The 19,147-nt window shown below is 40.5% G+C and overlaps 1 protein-coding gene across 1 annotated transcript in view; it reads left to right on the forward strand.

Annotated features, from left to right (window-relative positions):
* BPIFB2 (BPI fold containing family B member 2) overlaps positions 1-19,147 on the forward strand; it is a 60,307-nt gene that overhangs the window by 32,742 nt on the left and 8,418 nt on the right. Inside the window, exons 11-14 of the mRNA XM_085619258.1 lie at positions 3,998-4,168; positions 4,714-4,781; positions 8,106-8,151; positions 16,693-16,756. Of these exons, the coding sequence (XP_085475384.1) occupies positions 3,998-4,168; positions 4,714-4,781; positions 8,106-8,151; positions 16,693-16,756 (349 nt within the window). The remainder of the gene's footprint in view (positions 1-3,997; positions 4,169-4,713; positions 4,782-8,105; positions 8,152-16,692; positions 16,757-19,147) is intronic.

The following is a 19,147-nucleotide window of genomic DNA, read 5'->3' on the forward strand; positions in this document are numbered from 1 at the left end:
TCAGATAGTTCGATTGATGTGGTCTGGGCTTTGGCCCTTTCGGGCAAGTTTATGTGGCAGGCTGTAGGAATATTGGGGCACATGCATCATTCTAAATACTGGTCACAATTGCGATTCTCTACATGCAATGCATGATGCAATTTTAAATTGCGATTTCACAATTAGGGATCGCAAATTACCATCAATTTAAAGTTGATGGTAATTTGCGAAAACTTTGAAAAATGCACTAAAGTGCATTTTTCAAAGTTCCATGTTACACACACACATGCCCTTGGGGCATATGTGTGCGCAACATGTGGTCACATGGCAATTTCAGGGGTGCATCAGGGAGTCCTCTTGGCACCCTTGCACCCTCGAAATTGCATGCTCAATTTTCGAGTACCTATTTAGTACTCGCAAATTGCACATGGAATTCCCATTCATTCCTATGGGCCTATAGGCCATAGGAATAAATGAGAAACTGTTCCTTAATTGCGATTTGCAATTCGCAATTAAGGAATATGTAGGAATCACAATTTTTTTAGCGATTCCTACATTCATAAGGAATTGCGATTCCTTTATAGCGATTTCTAAAAAATCACTATAAAGGAATCGCAATTCCGTATGTTGATGCATGTGCCCCATTGTTCTTAAGGACTAAAGGACTGATTCTGCCCAGAAGTTGTCCCTGTTGAGGTTGCTTTTTCAGGGGTCTTTGTTGTTTGGAGTAGAATAGGAGGAAAAGCTGCATAAGTTATTCAAGGAGAAGAAACATTCCTCCTCCCTCAAAGGCGCAGCAAGTAAGAGACCGTCATTTAAGCCTAAATCTCCCTTTCTCTCCACTTCCAGGAAGCAGCTCCCCAGGTCTTAAGACCAGTTCACTGCAGGACAGGGTTGGGTTTCAGGAGGTAAAATCCCCCTGCCTAAGTCTTGCTCCTGACTGCATGATGTTGCAGGAATTTGTGTTAGGCTGTCGCCTCTGGTACTTCCTCCAGGCTTGAGAGCAATCCACTTGTGACCCGTGGGTGTTGGACATGTGAGGCACAGATACACGATCAAGTTTTGGGAGGTCCCTTTGGCATCCGGTATCCGTCGGACTTCTTGACCTTCCAGGAAGATTAATCAAGTGGCTCTGGTGTAGGGAAGTCATTCTCTGTTGCAGAAAGGAGCCATTCAGATGGTCCCCCTCTTGGATGTGGGGTAGATTTATTCCATCATCTTTCTGGTGGCAAAGGCTATGGGGGGCCTCCAGCTGGCTATAGAATTGAAGGATCTGAACCAGTTTGTGTTGCATCTCCCTTTCAAGATGAAGACCCTGCAGCGGATTATCCCATTGGTGCTGAAGGACCATCTGGACTTGCAGGATTTTCATATACCCATTTACCCCCTCTTTCAAAAGTTTCTGAGGTTCTGCATTAGGGGGGCATTACCAGTTTCTGGTCCTTCCCATTGGACTGCAATCAGCCCTGGGTGTTTACCAAGGTAGTGGCTCTTCTTGTGGCCTTCATCTCCAGGGCATCCTTTTGTACACTTATCAGGACGATTGGCTCCTCCATGCTCCCTCAGAGGAGCTGATCCTGGGACATCTGGAGATAGTGTGTGCCTCAATCAAGGCGCATGGGTTTCTCCTGAACTGGGAGAAGATTCAACTAGTGCCCTCTCAGGACATGGTGCATTTGGTTTGGGTGCAATTCTGGGGGACAGGTCCTTGCAGGCCTGCTTGTCTCTGAGAAAGGGACAGAGGTCCTTCAATTATAGGGAGCTGATGGCTGTTTCCTGGGCTGTTGGGGGGTTTCAGGACTTGCTGGAGGGGCGCTCCGACAACCAGGTCATTGTGGCCTATTTGAACAATCGGGGGGATTCGGTCCGAGTCAATCAATGCGGAGGCTCAGCCAATATTCCTTTGGGTGGAACAGCACATTCTGTCCCTGCTATCTGTGTATGTTTGGGTGTTGGACAATGGGGTGGCAGATGTCCTCAGCCAGTTCTTCCCTTTCTCTCATGAGCTGTGTCTTACCAGGGAGGTTTTTTAGGAGGTGTGTAGGAGGTTTGGTAAACCCTTACTGGATCTTTTTGCTACCCGGCACAATGCTCAAGTATCTCGGTTTTGGTGGAGGCCTGGATGCTCTGATGGTACTTTAGCCCAACCACCTGTTGCATGCCTTTGCACTGATTGCTATGCTTCTCCAGTTTCTGGAGCGTCTCCAGAGAGAGTCCTGGATGATGATTGTGGTGGTGCTTTTTTGGCCCCATCTGTAATGGTTCCCCAGTCTCAGGCTGACTGCTGTTCAGGGTCCATGGATGGTGCCATGCTTTCTTCTCCTCTGGGGGCTGTCCCATCTCTGGCCCTTTCACTGCTCTGTCTCTCGGTCTGGAAGTTGAGAGGCGGGGGTTGCAGCACCAGTGATTGCCTTGACACCTAGGGCTGGCTATTCAGCAGTCCTGTTGTCCTTCCACTCTGATGTCGTATGAGAGGCACTGTGGGAAGTTTGGCCATTGGTGTGGTTCCCTCTATCTGTCTCCATTGGAGTGTTCCCTAATGGATGTATTACAATTTTTGGTGGAGGGCTTTGAAAAGCGCTTGGTGGTTTCTACCTTTCAAGCCTAGTGGTCTGCCATTAAGGCTTTTCGGGCTCCATGGGGTAATCTGGATGATGTGGATGATCTTGTGATCAGGTTGCTTTGCAACCTCTCACTTGCCCATCCTGTGGTGAAGCCGCTTCTTCCCTTGTGGGATTTGCCGTTGGTTTTGAAGGCTCTGGTATCGGCTCCCTTCGAACTGTTGCTGTTGATTGATATTAAGTTTGTCACCTTCCATGTGATTTTCTTAGTGGTGATCACTTCTACTCGGTGGATTAGGGAACTGGGTGCTCTCATGCCCAGGGAACCCTACTTGTCGTTTTCTGATGATGATGTGGTTTTTAGGTTGGTTGCCTCTTTTGTATCTAAGGTGCTGTCTCAATTCCATAAGTCCCAGGAGCTGCTTCTGCTGTCTTTGGTGTAGGTTTCTGTCTCTTCTGGGGACTTGGATTGGTCTCTGTTGGACGTGAAGCAGGCTTTCTTAATGTATCTGGATTGCACAAAGTCTTTTCGGAAATCAGAGGCCTTGTTTGTTTCTTTCCATTCAGCTTTGAAGGTGGAGAAGGCCACCTCATTATCCATTAGCCGGTAGCTGAAGTAGGTGATTGAGCTGGCTCATTCCCTGGCAGGTGCTCCTCCGCGAAGAGAGTTGCGGCCTTGTGGACTGAAGTGCTTGGGGTGTTCATTCCTTAGATTTGTCAGGTGGCTACGTGGGCTTCCTCCAGTACTTTTATTCACCATCATCGTCTCCAGAATGTTTCAGGAGAGGATGCCAATTTTGGGGTAGGTGTATTGCAAACTGTGTGCGCCTAAATCTCTTTTTCTTTTTTGTACCTTGTTTGAATAAATTCACTTGGGTGCTACTTTAAGTGTGGTGTCCTTGGTGTGTTTTGTTTCGGTACGGTTAACTGGGTGTCTGGTTTTGGTATTCTCCATAAGTAATGAATAGAGCGAGGACCTAGGGACCTGGGGGTAATGTCCTATTAAGTACCACTAATCTTCATTACTCCTGGGCCCATTGACTTTGTCCTATTCATTACGCATCTCCCTCGCTCCCAAACAGCTTGCCTTTCTTCGGAGGATAATCAGACCAAATGCAGCGTAAGTACGGTTTATGTACTCCCAGTAAGAAGGAGTGAGGTAGGGGGAACCAGCGTTCCTTGTGTATTTTCTGCTAGGTAGATGATAGATCTTCATAAGGAATGAATGGGATGAGGACCACAGAACCAGGAGTAACGATTATTACCGGTAAGCAATAGAAACTTAACTCTGCACTGGATGTGGCAGTGACCAACATTTTCCAGATTTTAAGCAGAAAGATTGCTATGGTCTAATGTGTTGTAATTTTATTTTATGTAAAACAAGAGTCTTTTGATACTGTTTATAAGTAATATCTTTTTAGTCACTGAACTACATACATTTTTGCTCCTATACACAGATAAAAAATATGTATCCCAAGAATGAACCAATCAAAATACTCATCACATTAAGCAGGGCTCCAGTGCTCTCACTTGAGCCTGGCAAGATTATTTTGCGTCTCACCCCTTCCATGGAAATCCTCGCTGCAATTCCAGGCACTCAACTGAAGTCACTCCTTGTACTGAATGTGGTAAGTATAGCCGTGCATGATTACATTTTCATGGTATCCAGCATTGATGTACATAACAACACGATGTATGTCACAATGAGGTATATTAATTTGACACCAAATGATTGTGTTGGACCGATCACTGACAGCATTACAATAACCTTTCATTAGTTGTCCTACAAATCAGTGCACTGTGAAGAAAGCAAATAGTATCTATGAGAATGTGGAAGGTGTACATTCATCATACAATGGAATATTGGTGATGTGCTGCCAAATTATGTGTGGTTCCAGAAGATGTGATGCCAACATGTGTTGCTTTGTGGGTTGGGGAGCACAATCCAATAGCCAACTAGCAGCCATGTTTATCTAACTGAATATGTGAGGTGTCCTGTCAGTAAGCATTTACCTACCAGAAGGTCAGAGCTAAAAATGCAACTATCATACAAAAGATGAGGTAGAGGTGTTTTGTTATGTGTGATCCAATGCCACCCATATGTTCTGGACTGTGTGACATGGAATGGCAGGTATTGGTATCATCTCTGACAATGTTGTTACCTCAATTACAGGACCTCCTTCTGGCAGCCTCAATGGATATATCGGGAGGAAAACTGATGCTGTCTCTGGCAATGGAAAAGTAAGCCATTTCTAATAGCACCTGCAGCTTACTACTGGAGTTGCTTTTTTAAATTTATTTTTATATTGATGTGGCAGGGACATTTCATCAAGAAATTCTGTACATAGCAACAGGTCTTGTGATACATACCTTAGACATGAAGAGTTTGATTGATAATGCAAACAACATGGTGTTTTGATTTGGGTAGTGAGCCGCAATGCAGGACCATGCAAGTATTACAGACATTAAAAACATAAATATAACCTATGATATGCATATTATTTATGTTGGGACACGGTTGACATAAGGAAAAACCTTCAAGGACATGCCAAGTGAAAAAAGGTTTAAGAAGGTGTGATGAAGGATTAGTTTATCTATGGTTCTTTTAATCTGTAAGTTTTAAGAACTACCGTAAAAATTGAGAGAGAGAAAATGAAGTGTAGGTCAAGTAATGTACAGAAATGTGATACAAGCAGGTGAAATGATTGAAAATTTGAGATCATAAATGAAGTTCAGGTGAAGCTAGAAGATTTTGACTTGCAGAACAAAAGTTGACTGCAGTCCTGTGGAGGGCTGGCTATGTGACATTTAACAAGGAAGCAGCAAAAGCTTCCAATTAATTGTGCTCAGCAATCCATTGTGCTTCCAACAAGTCCCCCCTTTTCAAAACCACAATGGACTCCTGAAGGAGTAATTTAACATAAACTTCAATAATATGTAGTGGTAGGCATCAAAATAATCCAACCAGTTTAATTAAACAATTTAGGAAAGTGAGAAATGTTACATATAAGATGTATCAAGGTCAACTCCTTAAGAGATTACACTAATTTGGAAAAGCATTTATTCTGAAGAGTTTTTTTTTCAATACTAAATCATTTATCTCATTATTGGGTCACAAAATAAGCACTCAGACTGACAGGTAATGTTATTTTCTTTACCTATACAATCATCAATTCTGTAGTTTCTTGATAGTTTTTATGATGGAACCCTTTTGCCTCCAAATGGACTCCCTAGCACTGTGACGTAAGTGTTAGCGTGAAATACAATGGAAGCCTGGTTTAAAATGTTGAGTTCACAGTTACAAGCAGACAAATAAATACGTGTAGTTCTAAGCTCATTGAATGGTGTAGTCATTGGCGGGTACCCAGGCTGGGGAAGATGCTACAGCTGGTAACGAGACAGGATAAAATAACCCAAAGATCAACAGTGCTCTCCGAGAGAGTTTGCCAATGACCAAGCAAACTGCTCGTGCATGCCATGTGTGTGTTGTTGTCGAAGTACGGAATTGATCCTTAATGCACATGGTGTCAAAGCACAGCTCCAGCTACTGTGAAGCAGTTGAAGACATCAAAGCATTGCAAAGAATTTGCAAGTCTTTGGCAGAGAACCTGCTGGTCAGGTCCTGCATCAAGGCTCAGCGCTGCCACGCAAGATTAAATTATATGTCACACAGAGCATTTATGCTGAAGGCAGATGCGACCAGGTTTACAAAGCTCAACCACTGATAATCATAAACATAACAAAATAATGCTGTAAACAAAAGTGATGCAAGGCAGAAATCAGCCAGGTGTCAGAAAGTGCAAATTGACATTTAGAAAAGAAGAGATAAATGACTTACTGAATCAATTGAAGAGCTGTCCATACCAGAAACAGTTCGCTAACAAAGTTGCTGAGTGAGGCTCAGAACAACTTCATAGGTCTTCAAAGAATAAAGAGCTGAAAGGGACTTTCGCAATAGGGACATTTTTGAGAAAGAAGCCTCAGTTCCAGGTAATGTTAAAGACAACAATGAGGCCAACATGCCAAAAGGCCTCAGAGAAGTTTTGCATAAACATGATCACCAAACAGCATCAGAGAGCACACTACCTTCAATGTCAGTAAATGCCACACTGGTCTACGATGCTGCACATTCCCGAAAATAATACCACCTTTCGATACCGCAAAAAAAATATTATATTTATTTTTTTGCAAGATGCACTTTTGATCTTCAATGTACTTTTTTTTGTAGATTAGTTGACGCCATTGGGTATGCTGATTTGTTCTCAGGAGGAATACATGTATATTTCATAAATCTTTTTCTATTTGCGTGCACTTTATTATTTACTTTCATACGGTTTTTACGGATTGTATTTATTGAAAACACTTAGTGCCTCATTCTGATGGTGGCCAGGCAAGCATCCAGCTGAGATAGTTTGTGGCTCGAGACCAGCCGACAAGGAGTCAGTGGTCCAGACACCACAATTATGATAAGACTGCCGTGCAGGTGGTCGTATACATCCCTTTTTCCAGAAAAGGGCCGCAGCACAAGCAGCAATAGAAAAAGGGGTGTGTTTGAACATCCATGCACCGTGTGCCAGGCACCATGTGGTGCCTGGCACATGGTGCATGGATGTTTGGGGGCGCCACATCGCGGAGGCCTACTGGGGCCCTAGTAGGGGCCCACAAAATGTCTGACAGCCTTTTCATGACGATGGGACCACCATGAAAAGCCTGTTGGAAAGGGGCATCGTAATCCCTATGGCGGTGCCTGCAAAGACTCCTCCGCCATTGTTTGATTACAGTCTGCCCAACGCCCCAACGGACTCTTTGAGCCTGTCGGAGGTGTCAGTTTGTCCCTCCGACCGCTGCGGTCCAACCAACCACATCATAATGCGGGGGTCGGGATGCTATCCTGGCTGTCGGGCAAACCGTCAGTGGCGGTCCCACTCACATCCTAATCAGGCCCTTACTCTCAGTTCAAATCTTAGGTTAAATATTCCTTGTATAGAAATGAAATAAATATATGTAATCTCATTTTTGCAATGAGGAAAGTCTGTTTTGGTATATTAGGACTGCCTTCTTTGATTATTATGATGACTCTGCCCAGTGGATAAATACATTTCTTTAAAAAAAAAAAAAACTTTTTATGATCACATTGACATCATGGTACATATGCTGAATTTTGCAGTGGGAACGCCTTTGAATTTGGCGTTGCAACTTTTGTAACTTCAGGAAGCATATCCATATTTGCAATCGCCACTTAGTTAACAACGTTCAAGTGGTGATACACTCAGTTGGTTTTACTGGTGACAAAACTTCCAAAATCCTAACTCAAAAAACGTTTTGGGAAAAATGTCCTAATATTATTTAACGTTTAAGTGGTGTTTCAGAAGCTTTGCAATTTAAGTTGTGTCACCTACATGTTTCTTGCATCCTCTAGTTTCATTATAGAAGTCATATTAAAATGTTGTACTATATGCGTATTCAAAACTGAAGAGATTACACAGTGATGAAAATAGTTTCTACTGCCTAAATCTGGGTGTCAAAGAATGCATTTTTCTAATTCCTGACAATTTCTTTCTTCAGGGACATCCAACTAATGGTGGCCACTAGCAATGTTGGACCATGTCAGGTATGATCCCTCTTACTGTGTTTTGCAAATGTTCTAATTAGTCAAAAAAGAAAGTAAAGAACTGCACATACTGCTACGTGAAAGTAATCACTCTTAGGTATTAATCGGCATCAGAGATGTACGCATTACATGGGGCAATTATTTCTGTAATCCCAGTAAACAAACAAACTCAGAAAAGAAGGGAGTAGTAGGTCTTTACTTTTCTAGTGGAAAAAGATAGGGGGGGCATATTATCAAGAACGGCGTTAAAATTATTGCCGCTTTAGCGGCAGGAATCTGCCGCTAAAGCGGCGATAATGGGCTTGATAATATGCCCTTGAGAATTCCAATAGAAGCCCAGGTTCACACCAGAACATGGGCTTCTATTGGAATTCTCTTGGGCATATTATGAAGCCCTTTATCGCCGCTTTAGCGGCAGCTCCCTGCCGCTAAAGCGGCAATACTTTTAACACCATTCTTGATAATATGCCCCGTGACTCTTACCAACTGGTTTGAAAATGCTGTGAAATATCACCTGCTTGGTATCTTCCAGTGACTCATCACTGTTTACTACACCAGTCTCTCTGTTCGGAAAAATAGCAGAGCCTCAATCTTTTAGCAGCATTTCCTCGATGAAGCTTAATGTCTCATTTAGACATGCAATGAATACAAATTAAGTAAGCATTGGCAAAGCCAATAGGCCTTGCATATTTTAGGTGAATGTTTTATTTTTGTGATAGCTGGTTGTTGGGTGTGTGGATGCAAAAACACACCACACACAGTGACAGCAGTCGATGCAGTAACTGAGGTAACTCAGATCAGACAGTAGACTATCTCCGTGGCACACAGACCAACAAACTGTCCCTCATGTGAAAATCTAACATGATTGTTGTTTGAGGCCTCACAAAACCAATCAATGTTTAGTTTAAGCAGATCTTGTGCGAGTCAACTGTAACATAGCAGAGTTACTTTACAGGCTTATCAAACATTACAAGGTAAGGTTGCACACACCACAGCCAACCACCAAGCAGGATAGGATACACAGGCTCAACCTCAAGGAAATGGTGATTTTTTGCCTGTCGGTGGCTGACTCATGCTGTGGGAGTCAAAATTATGTGGATCATGGCTGATTGGGTGAATGTGTAGTTTTGCAAGTGCGGAGATTGATGTTTGACATTAGCCTTGAGAGTGGGCAGTATACAAAAGCTGATGGTGAATGAATAGTGTGAGCAGCTAGTTTTATAATCAGTTAGTTATGATGTGGGTATATGGGTGGGTAGCACTGCTGAATAGTGTATATAGCTATGGTACATGTAGCTCATAGTGATAAATCAGTGGTAAATATTGAGTGCATACATATGCAGGATCACTGATGCAACATTGAGGTAAATAACATGCCAAAAATATTGTTTACCAAAATATTGTGTCCCTATACTTATAATGGTAAGTACAAAATATCGGAAAATATCGGAAAAAAACAGTTAACACTAATACCATAAACAAATATACAAAAATGTTGATTTCTTTAAATGCAAATAGAGTTTAAAGTAGTAAATGTTAAATATTTGATATATACATTTAACATAATGTAAATGAAATGTATTCCACTAATAGTTAATACTATCTATAAATATATAATTAAACAAAAACACAAACACATATGTATCCAGATATATGTGTTTGTATTTATATGAATATATATATATTTATCTCTCTCTCTATATAAATGTACTGTAACATATGTATTAAAATGATGTATTTTACATTTTAGATTTATTTTAATATTTATAATTAATTTCTGTGGAAATAAAACACACACACACATATATATATCTATAAATATATATGTAGATATATATATATAAAATGCATACACAATAAAACCATAACAAATAAACAATTCAATAAAAAAGGTATTTTTATTAATGTAGATAGCAAATCTAATATTACAAATTTAAAACTCCAAAAAACCAATCAATCAATCAATCAAGCTTTATTCAACGGTTGAGTCATAAAAGCACATTACAATCATAACATAAAAACAATATAAATTACCTAAAAAAATTTTTAAGACTAGAATTAAATTCCTATACAGCCGTCGGAAAGCTAAAGAATCAGTTTAAAACCAATACATTTATTCCCAGGATAAAACAGCGCAGTTTAGTAGGATTGCTATTTGTGTTTCCAGCCTAAAGTTAGCTATAAATAAAACTAGTGCAATTACAGATGTTTACGCAGAATTACCATCATGTCTCAAGGCTTTTGACCGTAAGCCCCAGGCCCACCCTAGGAACTTAGCCATTGCTATACAAATAAAAGGAGCAGTATCAGTGCTTAGGATACGAAGAGCTGTAACATAGCTCCTGATACCCAAAATTCTGCAAACGGGTTTTATCCAAGTTTTCCTGGGGGCCGCGTACATAGGGCAAAAAAATAACAAGTGTCCTACGGATTCACGTTCCTCTGTGCATCTATAGCATTTGTCACATTTGTTTTGATGACCCCTCCATCCAGAAGTAAATTCAGCAACTGGTAGAGTACCCACCCGTAGCTGAAAATACAACTTACGATCAGAAGACCTCTCGATTATATCCTAGTACCTCTGAAGGGATGAGCTAACTTTTAGATCGAGAAAACGACCTGTTAGAGGAGAGGAAAGACCTTGCGTAGTTTCAACCATGAAAACCCATTCCCAATATATAACTTTCAGCTTATCCTTAGAAGGGAATCTAGCGTTTAGTGGGTCATTCCATTAGTCAATCAATCCTATATTGCCCAAAAGAATCTTAATACTGCGCAACCAGTGTATGTTGTGTGATAGATCAGATTTTAATATATCACTAAAGCCGTTCTTGTAATGTGCAAGTTTGTCTGTGCTCCAAAAAACACATTCACTAAAAATTATATAAAGAGTAGGGAAATCGTTGGACTTCGAAGGAATTACATTTACTATTCTCACTCCCATCTGTGCAACAGTAGGGAAAGTATTTAACTTCAAACACATTACATATTTGAATAAACCTAATCATTCATAAAACAATATACAGCTCTTAATATAAACAATATTAATTTACATAAACATATATAAACATTATACAATTTACATAAATAATAGGCAATCTACAAACCTAGCAACCCACTATAACACTATAAATTGCTATTAGTAATTACATAACTAAATATCACCTAAAATTACAAACTATATTTAAAAACATTAAAAACAATTATACAAACAATAACGCAATAAAATAATATATGCACTAAAATACATTCAAATTATCCCAAAAATATTTTTTAACTAACTATATTATTGACATCGATAGTTAAAACAACAATATTTCTAACAATGATATTACTTACCTAAAATAATGATATTAAATACAACAATATTTCTGCATCACTCTATATTGTAATCACTATATTTTCCCTGTATATTTCTATCTCCCGATATTAAAAACTCAATAATTTGTCCAAATACCCATATGCTACACACACAATTGAAAAGGATACTTTTCGGATTTGTATTTCTGTCTTGGTTCTTGAAAAGATACAGCTGGTATTGCTTGCATCATTTTCCATCCAATTTTCAACCTTTCTGCTCAATTCTCACCCAACCCTTGTTTCGCACCTTAGTAACTGCCACTCTTGGGACATTTCTAAGGCTTAATTTATATCAGATTAACTCTGTTTTAGTAATTTAATGGGCAATTCTCACGTTGATGTAGTCTCACAATCCCCTATGTAAATTGCACACTGAGGACACTGACCATTCACACTATATCATGGACTTAGGAGATGGACCAGCACTGCACTGACTTTATCAAGACAACTTCCACATGAGTATTGTTTGTTAAAGTACTAAAACTGAATCATGCTGGATTATGCCAATTTGAATTTGGGGCAGTATATGGAATGGAATGTTCACTCTTTGACTAAACTTTATGTAACTGGTGCTATATACAGACCTAAAGTGGAAGATAATAGAAATAACAGAGGCATGCCTACCCACATGAAGGCCAGGTTCAGACTGAACCAAAACTTAATTAATGTGAACTTGCTCTTGCAGTGGGCCCATGGGTTGGCAAGTACCCCCTGGTCAGCAAGGTTCTTCTTGCATGGGCCGTCCTGAAGTGGGGTAGGGGGCATGCTGATGGTCAGCTTTCAGAAGATAAGTGGGCCCCCGTGTGGAGGAGATCTTTGCCTAGGAAGCTGATGTGGCTGGAGTGCATGGGCTGTGACAGGGTGAAGTTGGATTGGTGCAGGTTCAGGTAGATGACTAGAAGCTGCAGGAAACTGAAGAACATCTATCTAGCTGAGGGATCTGTTGCTCAGAGGAGATCATCTGTGTCAGCCTTCTCCATAGTTGAAAATCCTCCTGCAAACAACAGCAAAAAAAAAAATATATCCTGCACACTGTTCTCACTGCCTAGAGCTTCTACACAGTAGTCTAACAACTTCAGTTTTCCTTTTGCACAGGGGGTTAAATGGTGTCTCTGGCAGTGAATAGCTGCCCAAATATACCACACATCTAACGAATACTGACTCCTTCCATAGAGAGATAAATCCTGAGAGTACAGGACAGGTGACCCTGAGAGAAAGGAGAGAGGAGTTATTGGGGGTGCTCATCAGAATCGCCCACTGCCCCCAAACACAATGGTAAATCAGTGACTGAGGATGCCCTGGTTGCTATTTTGACATAACGTTGTACACTTGTCAAGCCACCCTGACAGAGCATAGAAGGATACAAGATTGTTACCATTTGCAGTCTTGGGATCTGTCATTGTCCTTCTGATGCTCTATGAAGTCAGGAGGGGTCAGCCTTGTCTCTCACCCTGCATACGGGGAGGGAACAGAGGATCAGCATGCTTAACCCATCCACACATCATACTAAGCAAATGCAGCATCACTCATAGCTACAACCCCACCTATATGTTCTGTGAAACATAATGATTCAGGTCCAAAATAAAAATTGTAAAGTCCATTTTCATTAAAAAAAATATCAAAATGCCATTCCTAGCAGTTCATGGGTGCTTCAATCTCCATACATTGTAAAAGAATCCTTATACGGACTGTTTCTACTGACATGTGGGTTGCTGAACGCAACAGACAGCAACCAATGCAGAGGGGGGTTGATCATTAATCCCTTTTGTGTTTGTCTGTAGATAGATTACCTCTAGGAAAGAGAGAGTGAGATATTTGAAGCTCTCTATAGCTCAGACCAAAATAGGATTTGCAGATATGAAGTGAAAAAGTGAAAACCTATTTTTACCACACCATTTAAAATACAGATAGCCAGACAAATCTTATTTGGAGCGAGTGCACAAATAAACGTTCATTCACTAATTAATATATTCCTAATTATCACAATAGAACGGTCTGTCTAACTTGAGTAATCCCAACTTTGAATGTCATTACACAGATGTAACCTGGTGCCCTCTCTGTATGTACATGCTATGGTAAAACCCCATGGCTTATACCATTAATGCAAAATGTAACATGCTGTGCTAATCATGGGCCCTTCCCACACTCAAAGGTAGTAAATAACATATCACACTTTATGCGTCTGTATATAAACTATATATTGATATTCCTATTTAGTCTGTAATGCAGAAAATCTAATGTCACCAGGCAGTGAAAGAGGGACAGTTGCACTTCTAATCCATCGGTTTCCTAAACTAACAGGAGCACAGGCTACACCTGAAATATAGCAGATTTGCATGGAAGAAGTGCAAAGAAGATACGTTTTAATATTAAATAAGACGCTGGTGTACAACATTTTATATAGTGAACTCCATGATAGAATGCAAGGCAGATGTACTCTAACTAATGACGAGCCTCTTCAGACTACAAAGCCATTTAAGGAGAGCTATAAATGAAGCAGAGATCATAGAGAAAAGTGAAACAGACATGATGTAACTGGGGAGTAAGAGGTTTTGTACCAGGTAAATGAAGTTCACGATCTAGTAATATAGTTCTTTTAGGGCTTTGGCACCTACCTGTGTGACCTCAGTACAGGAACAAGAAGGGCTGACTAATGACTCTACTTGTGTCCATGTCATTTCTGCATGCTTGCAATAAATAAGGCATTTAGGGCCAGATGTACGACCCTATTTTGCATGCGCATATGGGTTTGCGACCTGTTTGCGCAAGCAAAATGTCACAGGGCTATGTACAATTCGTAAATAGCGAGTTACAATTTATTTGCAACTCGCTATTTAGGAATTGCGAGTCACTGTTAGGAAGGGGTGTTCCGTTCCTAATAGTGAGCCCAAAGCTATGTATGATTTTTTTGCGACCGCATTTGCGGTCTCAAAACACTCGCAAATTACCTCCCTCTTCAAGAGGGTGGTAATGCACTCTCAAAAGGGAAGGGGTCCCCAGGGGACCCCTTACCCTTTGCAAATGCAGGGGGAAATATTTTTAAGGGGCAGGCAGTGCACAAAAATGCATCCTGTTTTCCTTTAAGGAAAAGAGGCTGCATTTCTTTTTGTAAAACTACTTTATTGAAAAGCAATCCCAGACATGGTGGTCTGCTGAGCCCAGCAGGCAACCATCCCTGGGAGGTCCATCCATTCCCAATAGGGTCGCAAATTGCAAGTAGCTCATTAATATGCAAGAGCCTCGCATTTTGCGACCCCCAACCTCACCTTATCCATGAAAGACCAGGTGGCGGTCGTTTCAGGCACATGCGTTTTCATGCTGAAGATCCTTCGAAGAATGTTCTATCTTCTCCCTTTATCTGTCCATAAGACCCTACTCAAAGATTTAGTAGACAGTCGTCTGGACTACTGTAATGCACTCTTGAGTGCAGCAAATGAGATGGTGCTAAATAGGTTGCAAGTAGTCCAGAATACAGCAGTCCGGTTGGCTCTGAATCTGCCTTCCAGGGCATCCTCTGTGCTGTTACTGAAAGGTCTTCACTGACTCTCTATCCGTGACAGAATCAAGTTTAAAATCTGCTGTCTGGTCCATAAAACTATCAATGATAGCGGGCCCAGGTATCTGGTGGAAAAACTTGTCCCTTATAAACCTAGCAGATCCCTGTGTTCTGGTGAGAAGTCTCTGTTAGTAGTCCCTCAGGTTAACAAACTACGAACTCGGGGCAAATCTTTTGCCTATGGTGCCCCGCATCTCTGGAACTCTCTCCCCATCGCCTTACGTATGTGCCCTAATTTGCTTAAATTTAGGAAACTGCTGAAACGGAACTCTTCAAAGATTGAGCGCTTTTTCTACCCCCTACCTTCTTAGCCGTGGTCAACGCAGAGATACCCATACCGAGGTGATTCCAGAGCTTTCTAAATTTTGCACTCATTCATTTAATAAGTATCTCTAACACTATAGTACATTATAAATTGCACCTCGCAAGTTGCGACTCGCAATCGGGCGCAAATTGCGAGGCGCAATTTACAAGGGTCGTACAGCTGTCCCTGTATGACTGTTAATCAATTGTGAGTCAATGCAAGTAAAACTGTGATTTTGCGCTCTGGTGCCACCCAATCATCCCTCATCTTTAATTTATCTTCAGAACATGCTGATCCTCCATTGACAGTGCAGTCTGTAAGGAATCTCTGGCTTATATTTATCACTCGTTTTTGACTATAGGGTAGCTACTGCAACCAAAGCAAAGCAGCTCACGACAATCTCTACAATCACCCTGGGGATAAACTGTGGTTCAGTGTCTCATATCTTAATTTATTGATTGAGTTAGTGTTTTTCCTTAAATCACTTTGTTGTTCGGCAAAATATCTGCATGTGCCCTAAAGCAACGTGGACAAGTTACAAGTAAAACAAAATAGAACTGTTCATTCTGTGTTGGTTCTTAAAAAGTTTGTTCTCTTGTTCAAGAGGCCCTTGGTATGGCTCACTTTCAGTCGAGAATCTTATTAAGTTCAACACAATGGTCTGATCCTACCTATCTGAAGGGATGCTTCCCATCCCAGAAACATACTAGAGATATGCACTCTACCAGGAACTTCAAATGTTTTGGGCCCAAAAGGCAGCTATTGCAGTCAATGTTTTGACCTGCAACATCTTCAGTATTGATTATCCCTATATCATGAAGGTAAAGTAGATTTGCAGTTAGGAATAAGAACTATAAACTGCCCTGCATGCTCACCTTGACAATATATTGGTAGCCAATATTGTGGATTCACTTTTGTTGCAGTTTGATATTGCTGACCTTGATATTGTGACATACAGCCTTATCAGATGAAAGTAGGTCACTTAGAGTGACCAAAGATAAGATCTGGAATGTACTGCCCTCATACCATGTCAGTGTTTTTAATTGTCTAAAGTTTAAGCTGAAACAATATGTATGTCTCTCTGAATTATTGCATCTAGTTACATGCTTTACCTGCTTAATCTTCAGTGCCTAACCTGTAATGTTTACAGTTTCTGAGGAGCCGCTCGAAGCTTGATCTGTATTTGCATTGTATACAGTACAGCAACATAAATATGAGTATCTCAGGAGGACCCATGAAGTAGGCATGGTACAATTTCAGTGAAAAAGTGAGGCTTGTGAACTAAAATAAGCTGAATTAACTAATTTCCTTTGTTTTCTAGGCCTCTAACCTCCAGGGATACATTTCCTCATACTTTAATCAGGTGTTCATGGTTAATGTCAATTGTAAGTCTCATTCTTATATTGGTGCCTACAGGGCTGTGGCTGAATATCTAGTTAATTGCAGTATATTTGTTTTAATTGAAGGTTAATTAGACCTTGATTTGGAGTTTGGTGGATGGATTACACCCGCACAAACATGACGGATATCTCGCATTCCTTATTACAAGTGGATTATAATATAATATACTTGTTAAAAGTTGGAAAACTATCCGTCACAGTTGTGATGGATTATCCATTTTCAAAAGTCAAAATAAGACATAATAAAGTGTCCTAAATAGAAGTGGTGATTCTTTTCTGTCCAGAGTATGCCGAAGGGATTCACCAAGTAAGTTCCTCATTTGCGGTACTAGTTATATCACAAGTGGACAGGATCATGACAGGTACTCACAGTGGACCCTTTTTGCTGCAAGATTGGCATTACTCCCATTCAATCTTGGAAAGTCCATGACAGGCTGGACAGGTCACTATAGCTTTATTCTGAATGTGCCAGCACGGTATTAGACCAGTTTAACCAGGGACAGTACTCTGTGGTTAGATTGTATATGCTTGCTGATAAAATCAATTCAGAATAGTCATGGGGAGCTGTGTTGATGTAGGCTGCCAAACATAGGTGGTTTCCCTGTGTTTGAGCATAGAATAACCTGATTTTTCAAGTCTGCCTCTCCGGTGGATATTTGCAGTTTGTCTAATCACAATTTACAAGCTAGTGAATTAAGAAAAAGAGGAAGACTTAACCACATTCACATCCTATTTTAAATGTTTACATGCCCTTATTCTTAATGTGTTCATTTCTGCTATAATTATTCTTCACCGTGGGGTTCTCTCTAACAGTAATATAAGATAGAGGGGCCGATTTTTTAATATTTGATGCAATGGAACGTAGCAGGGAAACTTGTTATCTTTTGTGAAAGGGGGAGAGCAGAAGTGCACTCTATCTTTTAACATGGGCTGTACTTCTACTCACTATAGACAGTAGTGGTCCCAGATATAATACATCAAAGGAGGTGTATAAGCAAATGGAAAAAATATATATACAAAATCAAGAGAAATTGAATAAGTGTTGGAGTGTTATTTAATCACACTCTACACATAATGCAATTTTTTAAGAACAATTTTTACAAAAACATCATAAAAGCCTAGTTGATGTGTCCAACTAAGTGCAAGGGGAGGGGGGTGATTTGATTGAGGTAGTGAAATAAGTGACAAATAAATCTATTTAGTAAAACAATCCAATCGGAGAGGCATATTATTCAATGCCACATATTCTCAAGCACAATCAAAGAGAGGTAAATTACAATCAATTGCATAACCATGTACAAAAGTCACAATGTAACATGCACTGTTGGCAATACTGGTAGCAGTAGTATGTCGATGTTTCGACCCCTGAAGCTAAGTAGGTTTTTCAATCCTTACTGGCGGGGTTTTCCTCAGGACAAAGGTGAAAGTGAAAAGGGCAGGGGCACTTAGGGGTACAATAAGATAAGGACTCATCAGGTCAATGAAATTAAATAGACCAGAAAGTAAGCTAAATAAATACTCAAAATTACCGTGTAAGGAAAAAATGAACAAGCCTAGTAGGCGCACAAGGCCGTCACAGGCGATAGGGCCTCCGAAGGCTCCAAATTGAAAGAGAGAGTGATGAACACCTGAAAAATAAGGTGTCAGTTGAAACCCATTGTGGGAACTATAATTACTGAATAAAAAAGGGAACCCATGAAAGGTTTTGGACGTAAACTTACTCAACAGCTGGCGAAAAGATCCGTAATATTACTTCAGTTCAGTGTAAATACTGCTGGAAACACCATGGTCAAAACCATTGGTCGCGGAGTGATGTTAATCATAATTGCTTATAGCGGGTAAGTTCAAAAATTTCTTCAAATCCCAGGGCGGGAGGGGAAAAAAGGAGAAACACAATCAGTGCCTGAACCTTGAAATCATGAGAAAAGCCATCAGGTAGCAACTAACCAGTATATTGACAGAGAAAACAACTTAAGAAGCAGTGTCCTGTAAGCAAATTAAAAAGCAGTGTTCTGTGATCTATAGTCATGCTAACGATCTCATAATCCAAAGAAAAACGCCTTTTCCATTAAATAAAACGAAGAGCGCGTGACGCACTGATGTGATCTAAAGTGTGCTATCGCTCGTTACCATTACATGTATAAAACTACTCAAAGACAGAGCGCATACCCAGAAGCTGCTTCACGCTCATGTGAGGAGAATGTTTGTTATTTTGTAAATCGTACTGGTAGTGAATTTAAACACGGGGGAATTTAGCCATTCTATCGGGGTTAGACATAACAGTTAGCCATGTAGTGAACGGCTCACAGAACGTGAATAAATCGCACCAGGCCGAATATTAAAAGACACACAGGGTCGCTTTGAGAACATTTTTGA

Source organism: Triturus cristatus, chromosome 7 (assembly GCF_964204655.1).
Source record: "Triturus cristatus chromosome 7, aTriCri1.1, whole genome shotgun sequence".
NCBI lineage: Eukaryota > Metazoa > Chordata > Amphibia > Caudata > Salamandridae > Triturus > Triturus cristatus.